At 38.0% G+C, this 18,794-nt stretch overlaps 2 protein-coding genes across 2 annotated transcripts in view; one reads left to right on the top strand and one right to left on the bottom strand.

The window, feature by feature from the left end:
• Positions 1–916, top strand: part of LOC122071912 (copper-transporting ATPase PAA1, chloroplastic) — a 35,463-nt gene extending 34,547 nt beyond the window's left edge. Inside the window, exon 17 of the mRNA XM_042636388.1 lies at positions 387–916. Coding sequence (XP_042492322.1) covers positions 387–650 — 264 coding nt within the window. The 3' untranslated portion in view covers positions 651–916. The remainder of the gene's footprint in view (positions 1–386) is intronic.
• Positions 917–2,425: 1,509 nt separating this feature from the next.
• The window catches only part of LOC122063203 (potassium transporter 7), an 18,740-nt gene continuing 2,371 nt past the window's right edge, over positions 2,426–18,794 (bottom strand). The window contains exons 2-10 of the mRNA XM_042626921.1: positions 17,474–17,702; positions 17,111–17,359; positions 16,889–16,939; positions 11,104–11,364; positions 9,969–10,021; positions 9,556–9,670; positions 9,086–9,340; positions 4,322–4,844; positions 2,426–3,414 (exon numbers count right to left, since the gene is read on the bottom strand). Of these exons, the coding sequence (XP_042482855.1) occupies positions 2,877–3,414; positions 4,322–4,844; positions 9,086–9,340; positions 9,556–9,670; positions 9,969–10,021; positions 11,104–11,364; positions 16,889–16,939; positions 17,111–17,359; positions 17,474–17,702 (2,274 nt within the window). The 3' untranslated portion in view covers positions 2,426–2,876. The remainder of the gene's footprint in view (positions 3,415–4,321; positions 4,845–9,085; positions 9,341–9,555; positions 9,671–9,968; positions 10,022–11,103; positions 11,365–16,888; positions 16,940–17,110; positions 17,360–17,473; positions 17,703–18,794) is intronic.

The raw sequence follows: 18,794 nt of genomic DNA, 5'->3' as shown, positions 1-18,794 counted from the left end.
TGTGGGATGTCTAATGTTGAGAAAAGAGGAAGATGGATTTTAAGGTCTCCAACTTCACAGGAGTCTCGAGTATTTCTTCATTTTAGAAAGGGGAATCAAAACTATTTTAGTTTATAAATCTTAGTGGGGTTGATTGGTCCTTCGTCACCAATGAGGTCACATTTCAATTCATGATTCCCTGGCTGAAGGGAAGTCTAATACGTCTGGATATCTCAAGAATGGAAAGACAAGACACCATGAGGAATAGTCTGGATGCACCATCCTCACTCATCCCCCCAATTTTTTCCTTTCTCCATATGCTTCCATATTTTTTACTTTAGTTCTTCAGAAATGTTACTTTGTTTCTGTTTACAGAATTTGTCTTAAAACTGCTGAAACTGTTACAGGTTGGAATTCCAATTGCTGCTGGACTGTTGCTGCCAGTGACTGGGACAATGCTGACTCCATCAATTGCTGGAGCTCTAATGGGCTTGAGTTCAATAGGGGTCATGACAAATTCATTGCTTCTGAGGCTCAAGTTTGCCTCAAAACAGAGACCTATCTGGAAACTGCATCTGGAGGCCAAAACTAGTTCCCAGTCTGACGATATTACCACCAAGAATAGCAAGTTGGAGCACTCTCATGCTGCTGCTAGATGGAGGAATGCTTGATTGTTCAGAAGAAACCGTAGGCCCTAATGGAAAACTATTTTTATGCACAAGTTTAACTGCGTGGCAAAGCAAGTCCTCGTAGAAAATTATGATTTTTGTTTCCCAAAGCGAAAGTTCCATAATTTTCACTCGTGTTAATGCTCTTATCAAAAAACTTTGCTTGGAAGCAAATTAGCACACCGGACTCCATTTCTATTATTATGTATTAGGACTTTGGGTTGAACTCACTCTTGCTAGCTATTATGAAGAGAGTTTCCAAGTTCTCATATTGAGTATTCACATCTGATGTGGGATCATTACTTAAGCGTGGATTCCCAGCATGTACATGTCATTTTGATACACAATTCGGGTTGATACAAACTTCCATGACGAATAGAAAAGACAGGTGACCGAATGGCCCTTTATGATAAATTCTTATAGAAGTAATGCTCTAAGGTCCTTCACGCTATTGCCTGGACCATATGGATGGGGACTTATAGAGGTTTTTATGATTTCCTTAAGGTCTAATCTGAAATTTTGAGGGAAGTTTGGCTCTCCAGCTTTCTGGAGTCCAGGAGGAAGGAACTATATAGTGTTTCAAGCTGACTGATGAAGAACTGCAGTTTAGATTTTAAAATTGACTGTACTTCGCAATCCATTTTCTTCCATTAAAAAAGTTCAATAAGATTACATCCAAAAGTCTAATTACTGAGAATGGTAAGAATTTTAAAGAAGTTAATACAATGATCTTAGGTAATGATTACAAAAAATTCTTTCCTAGGTTCGAAATTTTCACTTCTCTTCCTTTATTACCCTTGCAACCAAATGAAGCATGTGGATGAAATTCGACTAGTAAGATGGCTATGGAGTATTTCTATCATATGGGCCACACAAAACATATTGTGATTTGTTGACCAGCTTAGATATAATCATACTTTTTTTTTCTTTTAATTGAATGGTAAAAGTTTTCAAAGAATTCCATTCCCATTGATGATATGACCCTCGTTGCCAGAAAAAAAAAAAAAGGGATGATATGATCCTAGCTATGATTGGCTTTGGGTTCTCCATTAACTCTCACACCATATTGTTCATGATCATAAATACCCTTCATGGGTAAATCCATTATTCATAATAGGGTTTAGATGTCTATGGTAAAGGGATTCTACTTGGTCTTCATTAAAATGTGTAGGCATGCTTTGGTTACATTTATTCCTTTCTTCCCCCACCCAAAAACAAAAAATACAAAAATCCTAGTTGCAGACAAAATTTGTCTCCACTAAAATTGAAGCTTCCTTGAGCGGCATGAACTGATTTGGTCATTCTAACAATTGTATTAATATGATTTCACCAAAACAGGCTCCATGACAAATTTGTAGAAGCAAAATAATCATGGAAGTCTAGTACCAAAAAAGGAACAAAAGGGAAATCTACCCACCCATAAATTTTGAAGACAAATGCTGGTAGCATGGGTGGTAGTATTTTTCCAATGCTAAATTCTCAAAAACTGCTTTTATCAGGCAGTTAAAAGATAAGTATATTAAAATTTTAAATTTTAAATTTAACTTAATCCTGGATGAAAATCCATATTATTGGTCCCACAATTTTTATTTTTTTATTTTTTTAAAATTATTATTGTTATTATTATTATTATTATTTTTTTATGCTGGGAATTAAAAAACATTGATGTTCACCTCCTTGCCCAACATTATTTCAGTCCCATTCAACCCAGTGAAGGTAATCAGGATCATAAAAAGATTGCAATATAATCAAAGCGGCCAAGTGTCAACAGTTCAAGATGGTCAGTTAACTTTGTAACAACTTCTGCTTAGGGATAAAAGAATTTATTCTGATACAAAACGAACTGTAATGGTAAAAAATGGCCAATTCACTTCACCTTCAAATCAGTAATTACAAAAATTCTTCCTGTATTTCTTTTCTTGCACTAGACAATCAATACAAGAAGGCAGCATGAAAAAACTACAAATTCCAATCAATAGAATGAAGCTTCAGTGCTTGGCATGTTCAAAACCAGGTTGCGTCGTTCAAGTGCAAAACGATAGCAGCAACAGATTGTTCTATGGCCCTTGGGTGAAACCTGCACTCTCTGTTTGACATTGAGTGCCATCAGCTTTAACCCCCAGCAAATTTTCCTGTGATCCATGCCTCTTTCACAACTGACCGTTGCCACCAAACTTTTGTTCAAAAAAATGAAATCTTGCCTTTGCCGCCAAAATTCAACTTCAAACTTCAAACCATGTAGGTCATGCTAACCTGCATCAGATTCGAGTGAGGCACACTCAAATTTGCAATCCCCCTCCTGCAGTTCTTCCTCAAAAATGCATAGAAGTAATTTATAACCAGTTTCTTTATAAACCATGAGTCTTTCCTTGCTCTAATATTTCCATGACCGAGAAGATAAACCACCCCAGATTCTTTGGCCTTCCGTATGAAGGAGAGCTCCCATTCAAGACTCTGTTCTGTATCAGATACTGATGGCTCTGAGACATGGACTGGCCTCACCCCTGCCGAGGTGCTTGCTTCTGAGATGGTTCTGTTAGAGAAGCTGTAATCAGCCAAAAGTGGAACACCAATAGAGTAAAAACTGCCATTGGGAGTAACTAGAACCCTTGAAGAAGAGACCTCATCTTCAGAGTCCGTATCCTCATCCCCATCACTCTCTAACGACCTCTCCTGAGCTTCTCGACGGATGAACTTCTCAAGGCTCTCAATTAGCAACTGTTCAAAAGTCTGATGATTCTCTTTGCGCACATCCTTGTAGCCATACCTATTCATAATTGTAAATATGCAACAAAATTTCAAAAGGCATTAGGTCCACCAAGAAAAGAGGGTTAATGAATGCTTACCAAAAGAAAAACATTGAGAAACCTGCCTCACTAAGGCTTGGTATTAATGTAAGTTGGCATCACAAACGTTTGACATCATGTCCACACCACTGGATCAAGCCAGCACCAAACTGGAAAAAGGGGAACAGGGCCTTTTTCAGTTCGACCTCCGTTCCAGTGTTGAGAAAAAGAAAAAAGCTAATCTGTAATTAGGGCTCAATTGGTGTCCAACATACTCACCATTCTTTTCTATGCACCTCCTCTTAATTAACCAAACCCTTCAGCAACCCACAAAGAGTCCTGATTGCTTATTTTGTTAAATTTAGGCAATATTCCTTCTAAGAGGTATGTTTTTGTGTGTTGATATGCATTGTTGCAGATCTTAAGTAACAGCTTAAGATTTTGGGATAAAAGATTGTAACATAGTATTAGAGCCAGGAGGTCGGGTGTTCAATCCCTAGTATCTGCGAGGGGTTCATGTTTTGTGTTGTTGTGCCCCTACGTTTTGTGCCCCTTGGTGACACATGCAGAGCCATTTGTATGGGCCTACATGTGGGGAGATGTTGTGTGTTGATATACATTGTTCTAGCCCTTACTTTCACAGCTAGAGATTTTGGGATAAGTGGTTGTAACAAGGTACTCCAATCCAAACACAAAAATAATACAAAATGAAAACATGTTTTTATGGATGGTGGGTGATTTAGGACAATAGAGCCCTAATCCACCATGACTAAACAATACTGATTGTAAACTTGAATGATTGCTTTGATAGACTCTTAAGACGAATCAATTCAAGGATCATAATCCACCAAAGACTGTCTCTAGAGTAGGTAGTGTCCAGAATGGTACCTAGCAATGCAGCGGAACATGTGATAGCTCTTTGGACAGACCCGCCGGAAGAGGAACCTTTCATTCTGAGGCACTACAGGAACTGGAACATACTTTATGCAGACAAAAATTATCATAGAGTGGATTGCAGGAAGAGTGGTCAAGAAGTGGCCAAAAATTGCCGGTACACCCTTAACTAGCTCATTATAAAGTAAGCCAATACCAGGAGCTCTGATGGTCCCAAGATTGCAACCTAGTTCCCGCAACAAATCCATTGACATCTTCTGTTCAACTTCAGTTTCATACTTAAGTTTGCTTCCGTAATTCCAGATGTACATAATCAAAAACAAAATCGCCCCAAAAACCAATATGACCCAACTTCCATCTCCCACACTCCATAAAACTGAAGAGTAGAAAGTCAGCTCCAACCCCAAGAAGAAAACCAGAAAACTCAGCGCAATGATGATGTTTATCTGCCATATAAGAAGCATAATAATGGTTACCAACATTGTTGTTGTCATCATTACCCCAAGCTCTGTAATGCCTGTAAAAGTGATTCAACATCAGAAATATTTTTAATTACAATAAAAGAATAAATATGATAAGAAGCAAGAACTTTACATTTGGACAGGGAATTCCTTAACAGCCATTAAGATAAGCTTATCAACATGGCCCAGCCATATGAAGGGTTGATCTTGGCAAACCAACTGTCGGAGTAGCAAACCCATGGACTACCCTGTGTCAAATTTGGGGGTTCCATCTAAAGCTTATGGCCCACTGTGCTGAGATTTTTAGCACTACATTTTCCAACAGATGAATCAAAATTCTCTTTGGGAAAGAGCACTTTGGCTCAACTTACTCGATAGATAGATGATAACATGGACATGTCTAAAACTTTAAGCACCAACCTGCCATGCGGCAGATATGAAGGCCATGTAAAGGAGATTTCCCTCATTAGGTTGCAACAACAAGCCTCTTCAAGAAAGTCACCACAGATATTGTTGTTAGAGATTGGAAATGGGTATAATAGTCTAGTAGCCATTTCTAGGCTTCAATTCCCCCCTCCCCACCCCCTACCCCCACACAAGAAAAAAAAGTCATCCTCCCAAAACAAAAAATATCCAATAGAAAACAAGGCGCGTGGGGTTTAACTGGAATTCAAAGCCCCAGGAAATTTTACTAGCCATCTTTCTTTCGCTTCTCCAGATTGGGGAGAGGTAATTCCATGTGTTGGGCTGGTACCACTATTTCAGGGTTCTATGATTTCCCATATCCAGGATTTTACAGAAATTGAAAATAGAGGATGTTCTCCAGTGGTTATTCAATGGCTCAGGTCTGCATGAATTCCTTGTAGGGTTGCACAAAGAACCACAACACACACACACACACACACATCCAGGAATACCCTGGTTGTTTGGTATACTTTTTCATTGGACAAAATACCCCCCTAAAAATTGAAATCTTGCTGTCTCTTAATCTCTCCCCTCACACATCTTCTCCTGAATTGTACTAAACATCAACATAACTGCTCTGCTACAGGTGTATTGGCTATTCACATTCGGAGGCGTTTTAGAATTTTGTTTGTCTCTCTCTCTCTACTCCCAAACATTGTGTGCAATATTCTAATGTCTAATTGACAGCAAGGTTGGAGCTTTGACGACAGACTTCAGACTTGAGAATTGTTAAAACAGGTGAGGATGGTGTCACGATCATTGTAGCAGATGTGTGTTATCATATGTAGTGCAGTCATAATCCAAAGTCTCTCTCTCTCTCTCTCTCTCTCTCTCTCTCACACACACACACACACACACACACAGACATTCACATTTCTGTCTCCTGCCTCGAATTTTACTGCGTTGAGTTGTAGCAGATACTCTAAGTAGAGGGCAGAGGGTGGAGAGAGAGAGAAGGTAAAAGCTGAACTAAGTAGGCATAATGAGTGATAGCAGCGACAACCTGAGGAGCATGTTGATGGCTGCAGCCATAAGAGTGATAGACGTGAGGGCGAGGACATTCGATTTGGTTCTGAACCTGCCTGATGCAGATAAACACATTGGACTTATTTTAGTGGAAATAAGCTTTGGGTTGTGTTATATATGTGTTGGGCCTTTAGTCCAATGGATAGAGTTCTAATCATATGGAACACCTATTCTAACTAGTAAGGTAGTTACTAGCGTTTTGGTTATTAGGGGACATCAATTCCTATTATGGATAGGGTTTCCTATTTTAACCACCCCTCTATTGTAAGCACACTTTTAGTCTATATAAAAAATGTAAGGCTTAAAGCCTCCCCATGGTTTTTAATATTAAATAAAGCTTGGATTTGCTCCTATGTTCTGTGTGATTCAGAACAGCTTCTGTGAGATGCAGTAACAACCCTTGGTGAGATGCTAAGGTAGGGGTGATGGGATTTCAGTCTTGTTTCAGGTGAGATGTTTGGTCCATACCCTTCTACTTCTTCCATTCTTCGTCATCTTGTTCATCATCAAATCAGGTCAGCATTTTGGTTTCTATTCTCTTATTGCGCATGCCTTACTCGCTGGAATTTCAGTTTCTCCATTGCTTCCATATGTGATTACAAATTTAATATCATACTTGGTGATTGGATAGTATTCTAAACACCCCCCACGTTTCAATTTTTTTTTTTTTTTTTTTTTTTGGGTGCTGATTTCTAGTACTAATTCAAGTTGGATTTCTAGTTGTAACTCTATTATAAGATCAGATTTGAATTTTTGTTTCAAGTTAGTATTTTTATATTATTGCTGAAATATGTTGGTGTTTTAATACTCTTTAATTGCTGGGGTTTGATCCCCATAAGATCAGCCATCGATAGTCACTCCAGAAATTCTGCTTTAACGAATCCCATTCCTAGTAGGATACCCTTATGACCATAGTTCTAAATCTCGGTTGAAATTCCCCAGTTTTGAGCTTGGCCAAGACAAAACCAAGGGTCAAATTCAATTTGTTACTGGTTTCGACCTGTTTCGACGATATTTTGCATATTTCAGTAGTTTAGATCAGTTTTGACTGAAAAATACCAAGTTTCGACCAATTTTGAGTCTTTTGACCAGCCCACTTTTGAGTAGTTTTGACCAGTTTTTACCAGCCCATGACATGTTAAAGTTCGCCCCAAAAATACCTGGTTTTGACCATTTTGACCCATATCTTGGTTTCGAGCTGTGTCAAAAACTGCCTCGAGATTGAAATTCTTATCCTGATTAGATCATTGGATCAGAGTCATCTTTTGAGGAGCTATTCCTGGCCATACTTTTGCCCTTCGACTATAACTTATAGCCCATCTGAGTTTCTGATTCTTGGTTATTGAATTTCTCTTGAACTCTGGTTTCCAAACCTGTTACTGAAATTATGGTTTCATTGGGTTTTCATTGGATTTCCGAACCTAGTAACCCTAGGCTTCTTGAAACCCATCACTGCAAGAGAAAACCTGACAAGATTCTTCTTAAAGCCTATTGGCAAGAAAGTAGCTGTGTGGTACGGTACCTCATGATATCAATAAAGAGGACCCCCTTGTAAATTGTAATGGCCTGTCAAGAACAAGAGTGTTACCTCCAATCCCTCTTCTCTGTGCTCATTTTGTGTTTGATGAGATATGTTTTTACTTTCTCGCACACCAACTGCTTAGTTTTATGCTTCATTGAAATTTGTGTTTCTATTGTTTTTGTTTCATGGGGAATTTTTTTTTTCCCCTCTTTAGTTTTCCCCAGTTTTAATAATAATTCTACCATTTTGCTACCTGTCAAAACCTTGATTGGATGGACTAGTTTAATTTGTGTAGATGTTGTGGATTACTGTGGTGTATCTAGAGAAATTTTGGTATTCTTATAATCCTTGTTTAGGTCTCGAAAGATACTTATAATAAAAAAGTATGATTTTGGGAAATGCGGGTCTTGGTAAGCTTATGGAAAAATCTCAGATGTCCTTATACCTTTTTTTCTTATAAATTTAATTACATTATGTCTTGCGGTTACTATGCATCATTACTCTCATATTTGATAGCCATAGACATGCTAAGAAACACCAACATGATGGAAGGATTAGACAGGAGTGTCACCACTGGGAAACATGCTGAGAACATGTGATCTAATACAGTTACTCTGCCTTGGTTAAATGAAGCAGGAGCAAGAAGATGGTTCTTGTAAAGCTGGGAGCAAGAGTTGTTATGAAGTGTAAACTGTATATAAACAAATGGGAAGCAGGAACAACTATGAAGGGGTGTTTCTATTCAAGCGGAAGTGATTTCTTTGATTCATTGAAAGCAACTTCAGATTAGACTGTTTCTGAATTATCATTGTTCAGGAGGTCACCCAGTCTAACTAGAGTTTGATTTGACCCAATGTGAACATATCTTTCTTCCTGTATTGATTTCAACTCTGGATAGTTTCCTAAAAGATATGGTGGAGATGCCCATCCCCACCCCCGTCTGTTGATTCATGTTTTGTTATTTGGAACTCTAACAATTGATGCATGTTAACTATCTCCTTTTCCGATTAATGTTTAAATTTTACTGGGCTATCCATTCTGTAGAAACCTATACACTTGAATGAACATTCAGTACATGGTTTTAAAAAGAACTTAGCTTGTTTGATAAATTAACTCTCTCCGCCACATAATACCCACACATGCAAGATTGCTACTACACACACACACACAAAAACACACCAAAGCAATGTATATAACTTATAAAAAAAAAAATACATACATATAAATGAGAAGAAAAGGGAAGGGGGAATAGATAACTGAGAATTAAAGGTAATTTTAGGTTACCATATGCATTTCCGATCTCATTTATGCTTGCAAAGCTGCAGACAAGCACCACGCAGGATACCAGTAGAAACCAATTAATGACTGGAATGTAAATCTGACCCATAAACTTTCGAGAAGTGTGAATAATTTTCAGGCGAGGAAAACAACCGAGTGCTGTTGATTGTTTTATGCATGAAAATGTGGCTGTTGTCATTGCTCGACTAGCAATCAATGCAGCAATATTAGCAATGAAAAACACAGGCCAGAATGCACCACCTGTGGAATCAAACACATATTATGAACATATGAGTATTTTTCCTTTTTTTCAGAGAAATGTTGGTAAAAATTCAAAAACATACATTATTAAGCGCAGACTCCATAGTTTAAAATTACACTTAAAGGCCAGGCACCTTTATTTTATGAGAGGTAGTTTCAGGTATACAACAATTCATATTAGTAAATAACAAATATTTGAGGCATTTCAGGCTTACTTGGAATGGAAGCGAAGAAAACTTGATCGGACACGGTTAGGTTTTCCATGAGGTATGCAGCTTGACCTAGGTATCCCAACAGAAGGCAAGGCAGAACTAGAAACACAAATGTGAGCTGCAAGAAACATAAGCAGAGCAAACACATGTTTCCTTTTAATACAATTATCATTGATATCCCAATGAGAGAAAAGAAACAAGAAAGAACATATTTCATTTTTGTCTTCCCAACACCCTCCCTGGGACCCACTTTAAATTTCATTTGTTTGATTTTTCAATCACAGAAACATGCTTAGGGAACAACAAGAGAGGGCCACCTTCATAATTATCAATTGTAATATACAAACAATACATCAAGCAACAATTTTTCCTCTTCGGTTGGTAACAAATACATAATATATTGTGCACTGCTTTACCTGAACTGATCTCACTGAGAAGTAGCAAAGATCTGCAAACATTGCCTCTGAACCTGAAACATAATTAATTGATTGTCACTCATCCTAAAAGGAGATGTTGGGGTGGAAGGAAGAGTGCAATAGTACTTCTAGTATTTAACAAATAATGAATTCCAATGCATCTGATTGATTTAAAACACATTTATGCATCTGGTTGATTTAAAACACATTTATGTGATGTCAATGGAAAAGCTCCACCATACACTGCCAATATTATTTTACAGTATGAATTTAAATTTTAATGACCTGGCATTGAGCTTTCTTCCTTTTTTCAAATATTTTTCATTAGAAAAATGCTTTTCAGGGATACGCATGTTCAGGCCCACCCTCTGTCCTGACCTTATCATACAGTCAATGCTTTCTACATGCATTAGAGCAGAACTTTGGCATAAATGATTAGCATCTGCATCACATAAATATCACACCTCTGATGCAGTAGAAAAAGGCACAATAATATAAAACTTTCAGAAAGGTCATGATTTTTTTTATTAACTATCCGACAACCAAACAGTTTCCAAGCCCAAATAAATAAATATATATATGAAAGGATATGGTTTCTCTAGAAGAGCACGTCCAGAGAGATCAAGCCTCCGGATGCTTTTATCAACCATTTGGCTGTTTACTTGATGCTCAAATTTTGTGGAGAAGTTACACATCATTCTTGAGTCACATGTTGAGTTTAATCCGAAAAGTACTAAACCACAAGCGCAATCAACATGTCTAATTAACAAAGATTTGGATGGCTGAGACGAGGTTAAATAAGTGCTGGGCCATAAGACTCCCGCTTTGAAACTTACATATGCAGATATGCCCAATCCCCATGGTAGATGGTACCCTATCTATCAAGTGCCATATTATCACTGATTTAACAGCTGAAAATACAACGGTGGAAAATATCCCCAGATGGTGGGTCCATATAGCTGAGAGCTTTGACTATGAAATTCGACAAAAAAACAGCTCGACTGCGAAACCAATTATGAAAATGACACGCAGGCCAAAAAGAGTATCAGATCTTTGAAATGATTTCTAGAAAGATTTACCAGACAGATAAAACATATGCTTCCCCAAATCATAATCTCCAGATTGGCACTGTTACCTGTTGCACACAGAAGACAACCCCCAAGAGACAACCAAGCGTGGGTTGAGTTTCTTTTGAAGAAGTAATAGATGTATACAGGATTAAATGCCCGAAACACACTTCTGTCATATTTTATTAGGTTGTAGACACCAAATCCCCCAAGGGAACAAAACCATATGAATAAAGCAGGGCCCACAGCTAGTCCCACTTTGCTTGTCCCGAACTTCTGTACGCTGAACAAAATTATGAGACATGCAACTGAAATCATGACCACAAGATCTGCAAAAAAATGGAGGAAACATCTTATTACTTAGCCTCCTTGTGGACAATTCAGAATTGAAATCAAGAAGGGATATAAGCAGTTCAAATATATGATGTGGTGATGGGCAGAAGATCCAACCCATTAGAAAACTAGCACGCATCACGAATACAGAATTCATCCCCAACAGATGATCAGGTTAGACAATTTGACAAATTAAAAATGATCCACGCATTTAGATACGAGACCTATAATTAAAGTCGTGACAAATAAATTTCAGAAACCAGTAGCCTTGTCTTTTGGATCAAGCATATAGATCCACAAAACAGAGGCTCCTTTAAAGATTCGATTTAGCTATTTCTAGGCCTATCTTGAGTCTCCTAACAGAGCTAGAACTTAATGTTTATTACTGGACCAATGAATGTTTTTAGCCATTATTCAAAAGAGATTTTTGGGTCAGTTCTTTGCATGGTTGAAATTTAATTCTCAGGCCAAGACTCATCCTTGGGGGTCTTCCATTATTGCCATTGAGGGCATCCTACTGTAGTCACCATCGTAGCGACAGAATGGTTTACCCTGGCAGAGAGAACTTCACCAAAGTGAGGAACATCCCCTTTAAAGTAGGGAAAAAAGAAGAATGTGCTGTCAGCAGTGTGATGCATCAGGTATGGACAGAGAATCAGTTAAGCAGGGCGCAGCTTATTAGAAAAGGTGGTGAAGAATAATAATGGATTCAACCTATCCAAAGGTCGATTTCAGAGTCCTACCCACAACAGAATCCTAGGGCTCACAACCAGCCGGTTAAATATCTCAGGTTATTCCCAATCTAGGGATCAGATTAACCCCAAACTCAGGTCACATTTAGGTACTGGTAGTACACCAATCCTTCAAAAGTAGGATGAAGATCCAACGGTTGGATTCCAAGTTATTAGCAAAGGATTGAAATAATCTCAGAATTAGGAATAGCATTATATCTTCAAATACCCAAGGCAGAACAAAATATCAACATAACCTAATTCATCGCCCAACAGATGGAACATCATAATTGGAGATCAATCCATTCCCATGGCTAATTTTTCTAGAACAGTATTACTTCAAAATAGCAACTTAACGTCAGAAATAGTAACAACCAAACAAATAACCAATCCACAGGTCAGATCAGTCCCATGTTACAGTCGAAGGAAGTCTATGTTAGGTGGAGCAACACTCCATAAACTCATCATGATCTGCTGGCTAGTTGAATCACAAATAGTACTTCATTGATGCTGGCCAACAAAAGTAGGAAACAGCAACGCAGGGTATGTCTTGACATCAAACACAAAAGCAACAGTAGCATAAAATACGGCAGGATTTCATCATCAAAAGTTCTTCTATTAAATGATAATACAGAACTTATATCACCTCAGTATCGGTCTGTGCAGATCTGAAACTTTCAGAACCAGAAAAGAAAAATTAGGGAAGAAGAAGAAGGGGGGAGGGAGAGGGGACATGACCAAGGCCTCTCACCTATGGCCTAGGTAAGCATCTCACAACCATGGAGGCACAAAATGCCAATCTTTTCTTGACTTCAAAATCGTCCCTTGCAATGCTTCTTTATTTATAACAGGGATATTACAAAATTCATCTCTCTTGGTTGCCAAGAAAGAGTTGCTGAAATAGAAACTTCCTCGTTGCTCTTTGTACTTAGCAACTAAAATACTTATTGATAACTAAAGATAACATTGAATCTACTAAATAAAACAAAAGATGCTTAGGAATATTCTTGAAACCAATCTCCATGCAGCCAGCTTGCAGCCTTCCAGAAGCCTGCCACATGATGCCAAGATTTCCTCCAAGATACTCCTCCACACAAATGCTGGTTCAACCTTGGTTCAGTCCCCACAAAGCAGAATTACACCAGATCAAGACGAAGCCATTAAACCAAGGTCTGGCCGGGCTAATTATCCTTATTCCAGCACGTATATTTCTGCAGGAACCTATTTTGGTCTGCATCAAATACAGTGGATGTTGGGAAGAAATTCAGTTTATAGTACCAGGTCCCAGTTCAACCATATGGGGCTTCTGGCCAGTACAGATAAGAAATAGGTTTGGTTCCAAATGCTTAAAAACACGACTGAAGAGATTTAAATCAATTAACAAGCCACTAACATGAATTAAATGGTTGCTACAAGGAAACCCTTGCGTTTGGTTAAGTTAACAAGGGGTTAAACTGATGCAGGAAAAATTACACCCAGAACCTTTCAACTAGGATAAAAGAGAAGCAATGACTCGGCTCTTTCCAAATTAGGTTTTAGGAATAAAGAACATAGGTAATCAATATACTTGCGAAAAAAAAAAAGATTTTTGGACTATGGTTTGAGGGAGAAATCAAAGAAAATATGGTTAAAGGTATTGGCATTCAATAATATTTGAGATTTAGAAGGGCTGGATGCAGTTGGGAAAAGTGGTTTCCTCTCACCCTCATGAAATCACCAACAAGCACCATCAATATACACAGCCGAAGTGGAGAGATTTCTAAGCAGCAGAAATCAGCTTCCCATGAAAAAAGTTTATCTGGACCCATAAACAAACTTAAGGAGACGAGTCAACCAAATACTGAAAGTACCCTCCCCCCCCACCCTTAAAAAAAAAAAAACAAAAAACAAAAAAAAAAAAAAAAAAAAAGATGCATAATTATAAATTATAATCCCTGCTACAACACAGAATGTGAGTGCTGAAAAAAAAAATCTGTCAAATAACTCCTAAGCTACATATCACACAGCAGCTGAATCAGTGGTTTCGACTGAAACCTGGTCTAAACCAGTTGAAACTTGGAACAAATCCAATTCGACCCAAGGTTTTCTCTCGGAAACCTGCAACACCGAGATCTTGAACCATGCCCTACAACTGTCAAAAAGAACCCATCTAGAAATCCCCAATGTGGCCTCCACAAGCATGCAAATATTAAAACCTGCATGGACCTCTTTGAAGACTAAGATTTCCTCTTTCCCTTCTATTCTCAGCATAAAGTGTTCGAGTCATGTTGGTCACATTTTAGAGTCTTTTAAGCTTATTCAATTTTTACTTCTATATACAATATGAGCATGTATCTGGCACTGGTTTGTTCATGTTTGTTGGGGATCTAACAGTTTCAGTCGATGCTCCAACCATACAGGCCAGACGTGCTACTGACTCAACAATGAAGTAATGAACACAAAAATGGTCTAGGTTGGGTGGGTCATCCAGTTTTATCAGACAGATTCGGTTGGGTAACAAAAAATACAACAAAGTTGGTGCAGGCAAAGATTGCAAATCAAATGGATTGGGCTAGATAAAATCTAAACTCAAACCCCAATGGATTATATGGGTCATGGGGTAATCATTCTTTGGTTTTTTGTTGTAATGGGTCATGATGGAGGTGACTGCGGGCACCCTATAGAACAATTTTCATGGCATCAGAAGGATTTCAATCATATTCTGTTTCAGCCCGACTAACATCATCCCCTGAATTTCTAACATTCTAATGAATATTTCCAAAAACATCTTTGTCCCAAACCTTGAGCCTGGTACAAAGAAGCTTAAGCTTTCAGTAAAGAACAAAAAGTGGTGAACCACTCACAACGGCACCCAGATACCTTTCACAAAGCTCTTGAAATCAGGGTGAGAAATCCACATTTGCTGGAATTTAAAAGATGATACTCTTGGGGCAACAGAAGCCGAAAACTCGAACCATAATGGAGCGTGGTCAGAACAAGTTCGAATAAGGTGACGCACTTGGGAAAGCTGAAATTGAGCGGTCCATCGGCTATTGTAAAAGACCCAATCTAGACAAGCCATCAATAAACCACTCCTCTTTGATTATTGGTCCATGTAAGGGCATTACCATCATAACACGCATCGATCAACCTGCTTTCTCAGATGGGTAGTGAGTATAAGATTGCATTAAAGTCCCCACAAACAGCCCATGGAATAGCAATTGAACTCGAAAAGTCAACAAGATTCTCCTAGAGAGACCATCTCTCCAACAAATAACACAAAGCATGAACAAGGTAGCAAGAAAATCGCAACTAGTAGTCGTATCCATGCAAATGAGAGTAATAAATTGAGCATGCTCCTCTATCGCCTCAACCGTCTATGTAGATAATATTGTTGTTATTAGTGATGATCTAGCAGAGATTTCTCGTCTCAAGAAATACATGGGTGAGGAATTCAAGATTAAAGATCTATGACAGCTTCATTACTTCTTTAGCATTGAAGTTACCAAGTATTCTCATGGATTCTACTTGTCTCAGCGAAAGTAGTGCCTGACCTTCTTTTCTAGACAGGTATGTTGGGAAGCAAGCCGGCAGATACTCCTATTGATGCTAATGGTCACCTAATTAGCAAGGAAGGTCATTCTGTGGACAAGGTAAGATATTACAGATTAGTTGAGCGTTTGATATTTCTTTCTCATACACGCCCCTGCATAGTGTATGCCGTCAGCTTAGTTAGTCAGTACATGAATGATCCTTACTTGACACACATGAAAGCTATGTTGCGCATTCTCCGTTACTTCTAATCTACCCCAGGACGTGGCATCCTTTTTTCTCCTCATAGTTAATTAGTACATGTATGATCCCTACTTGACACACTGGATATGTCATTGTGCCTTTTGTTCTCAATAGTGAACAACTGTCTGATGTTATTTACTAAAGGTCTTAGTAGTAAAATGTTTCATCCTATTATCTGCAAGTTGGCATATGTGATATCAATGCACCAGCTTGAGGGGGAGTGTTGTAATAATGGGTTTTAGGGATATTGTTAGAATCCAAACAGGCCCTTAAGTTCTTTAGGGGTTTATTGGTCCTTGTAATATTGTAGAAAAATCTCTCCATTATTATAAATAAAGAGGGCTAGTGTCATGTTAGACACAAGTGATTACTCCATTCAACGGTTTTCCATCACTGTGAAACTGAAATGGCTGTAGTCTCTCGTAGGAGGAGCAGACTTGGCAGAATTGTGTTGCTGGTACAGTAATGTTAAAAAGTGTAAAATAAAGCCACACTGACATCTTTCAAGTTCATCTGATAATATTAATGGAAAATATTAACCCCAGTTAGTTGTCGTTCGGAGAAACAAATTACATTTTCCATCTAGCTTTATAATTTTTATGGTCTCTCCTAATTTCTAATTTATTATGCAGACTTGACATTGAGTTGGGCAGTTTTGAATAGTTTGGTCAACTTGATATTAGGGCAAACAAACAGATACTACATAGCAATAAGGGAAAGAAACTCCAATCACCGCCTCAACTGAAACCTCAATGTAACCTGCTGCAAAATACTCAAAAGTCAAGAACCACAAAAGAAAAAAAATCCAAAACCATAATTTCATTCAAGAATCTTTGAAATACTAGAGCAATCATCACAGGTTCAAAAGGTGGCTCATACTGCAAACAGGGCACAATACTCCAGAATATGTTTTTGAGCATTCAATTTTTTCTATAACCAAGAACCCAGGAAAGCAATAAAAGCACTGCAGAATTGCCGCAGACTCATTTATGAAATCAATAGAATATGGCGTTACCTTGACTAATTCCAGCTATTCCAACCTTTAGACCCCCCACAGCCGACATCACTGCATCAAAAAATAAATATATGAAAGATCAAAGGAAAAGTCTGAATCAGGAGCTCATTCAAATTGATTTTTCAAAAGAAGAAAAACACCTAACATTTACAGTTATAAAATCAATATATGCATGTGGCTCCCTAAAACAACTTGAACATGAAGGAGAACAGCTATTAGAACCTGACATTACTGGAGTAACAACTCCATTGGCTATCACCATAGAAGTACCCAAAAGCACTAACATCAGAAGAAGTTTTTTCAGTGTCAACGAAGACTCAAGCTTCTCCTTAATTTTCAGCGACCTCTCAAGTTCTGGAGAAGGCACTTTTAGCCTGAAACTTGATACGTGGGCATCAGATGGTAGCTGATTTGGAAGAAGACTGACCTTTGCATGCCTACAAATCAATGAATATAAAGCAAAAGTACCACCTGCACAAGTTACACGCAACAAAAATTAGCTTCATTGGAATCCACTATTTAAGAGCAAATATAAAAACAAGAAAGCTGAAATAAAAGAGGCATGGTTTACAACCTCCAGCGTACCTTCACCATCATCATTGGCCCAAAGAACAATAAGAACATACTTGATCAGTGATATCAAGATTAAAGTATATAAAACCAGTGACAATGCTCCAAGAACATCTTCCTCCCCACGAATTGGAGATTTGTTGAACATCACACTGAAGGTATATAATGGACTTGTTCCAACATCACCATATACAACTCCAAGTGTCTGAAAAGCCAGCACAATTTTCTTCCCTACAGTAAAGTCCTGCATTCCGAAATAATTCAGATAGCTCTCCACACAAAAAGAAAAAAGAGAGCATATTTCAATATTTCCTTATCAGCTTATCTACAACAGAATTCCACAACCTTGCATTTCCTACAACACAATGTGGGAATTTCATATTTCACACCGGCAAGGAGAGTCTGTCAGAATATCAATTGAAATTGGCAAAATTAGGTGAAATATTCTGGTTTGACCAAGGATTCAAATTGGCAAACAGAATCAACTAAATTTGGCAAAATATTTCAGTTTCACTAGGTGTTGAAATTATATCGCAGGAAAACTTAAATCTTAGATCGCCTCTACTTCACCCTCCTAGGGTTTACTTCCACCAGATTATGGCCTTTCTCATACTCAATTGGTTCTTCTGTCACTAGTTTTACCAGTGTTATTTCTCGCCTCGTCTTAGTCCTAGGCACACCACTTAGTAAGGCACCCACATCTCTACGCATTGGTGAGCCTTAGGTTATGCACATGGAGACAGAGCAGCATGCCTCAGTAGAATTTACTTTATTTCCCTTATATTCAGTTCTATTTCTTTTGTAACGTGATTATTATAAATGGGCATTTTTGCAAATATGCTCAATGGTACACATATTTGTGGTAGTAATTGTTGATACAATTAAAATGATTCAAGTTCAATTTACTTTTCTTCTCCTGCCTCCAACTAGAATAGCCAACGCCAATGGCCAAAACATAACTCATACTAAGGAATAAATCAGGTTGCGTCCCATAATGAGGATCAGACTGCCAAAGTTGAGGGTGATACAGAAAGATGTGGTTCATAAAGAAGGATTTAGGAAACCATACAAAGATACTACATCCATTGCAATTGAAAATTAAATCAAGTTGACGAATCTTCACTTTCCTTCTGCTAAACCAACATGAGTCAAATCCTAAATCAAGCCCCTTGACAAAGATTTTCGTTCATGAAGTCTCTTCCAGTTTAGGTATCCATGAGAAAAAGAAAGGTGTAACCAATAAAGGCAGAAGGTGAACCAGCAAGAAGAGTAAATTAGAAATGTTGATTACCAACCTATGCAGCATACAGGGTTTTTTTTTTTTTTTTTTTTTTTT

This window comes from Macadamia integrifolia, chromosome 2 (assembly GCF_013358625.1).
Source record: "Macadamia integrifolia cultivar HAES 741 chromosome 2, SCU_Mint_v3, whole genome shotgun sequence".
NCBI classification, from domain to species: Eukaryota; Viridiplantae; Streptophyta; class Magnoliopsida; order Proteales; family Proteaceae; genus Macadamia; species Macadamia integrifolia.
Note: the sequence above shows the minus strand (reverse complement) of the source record. Positions and strands in the feature narration are given on the sequence as shown.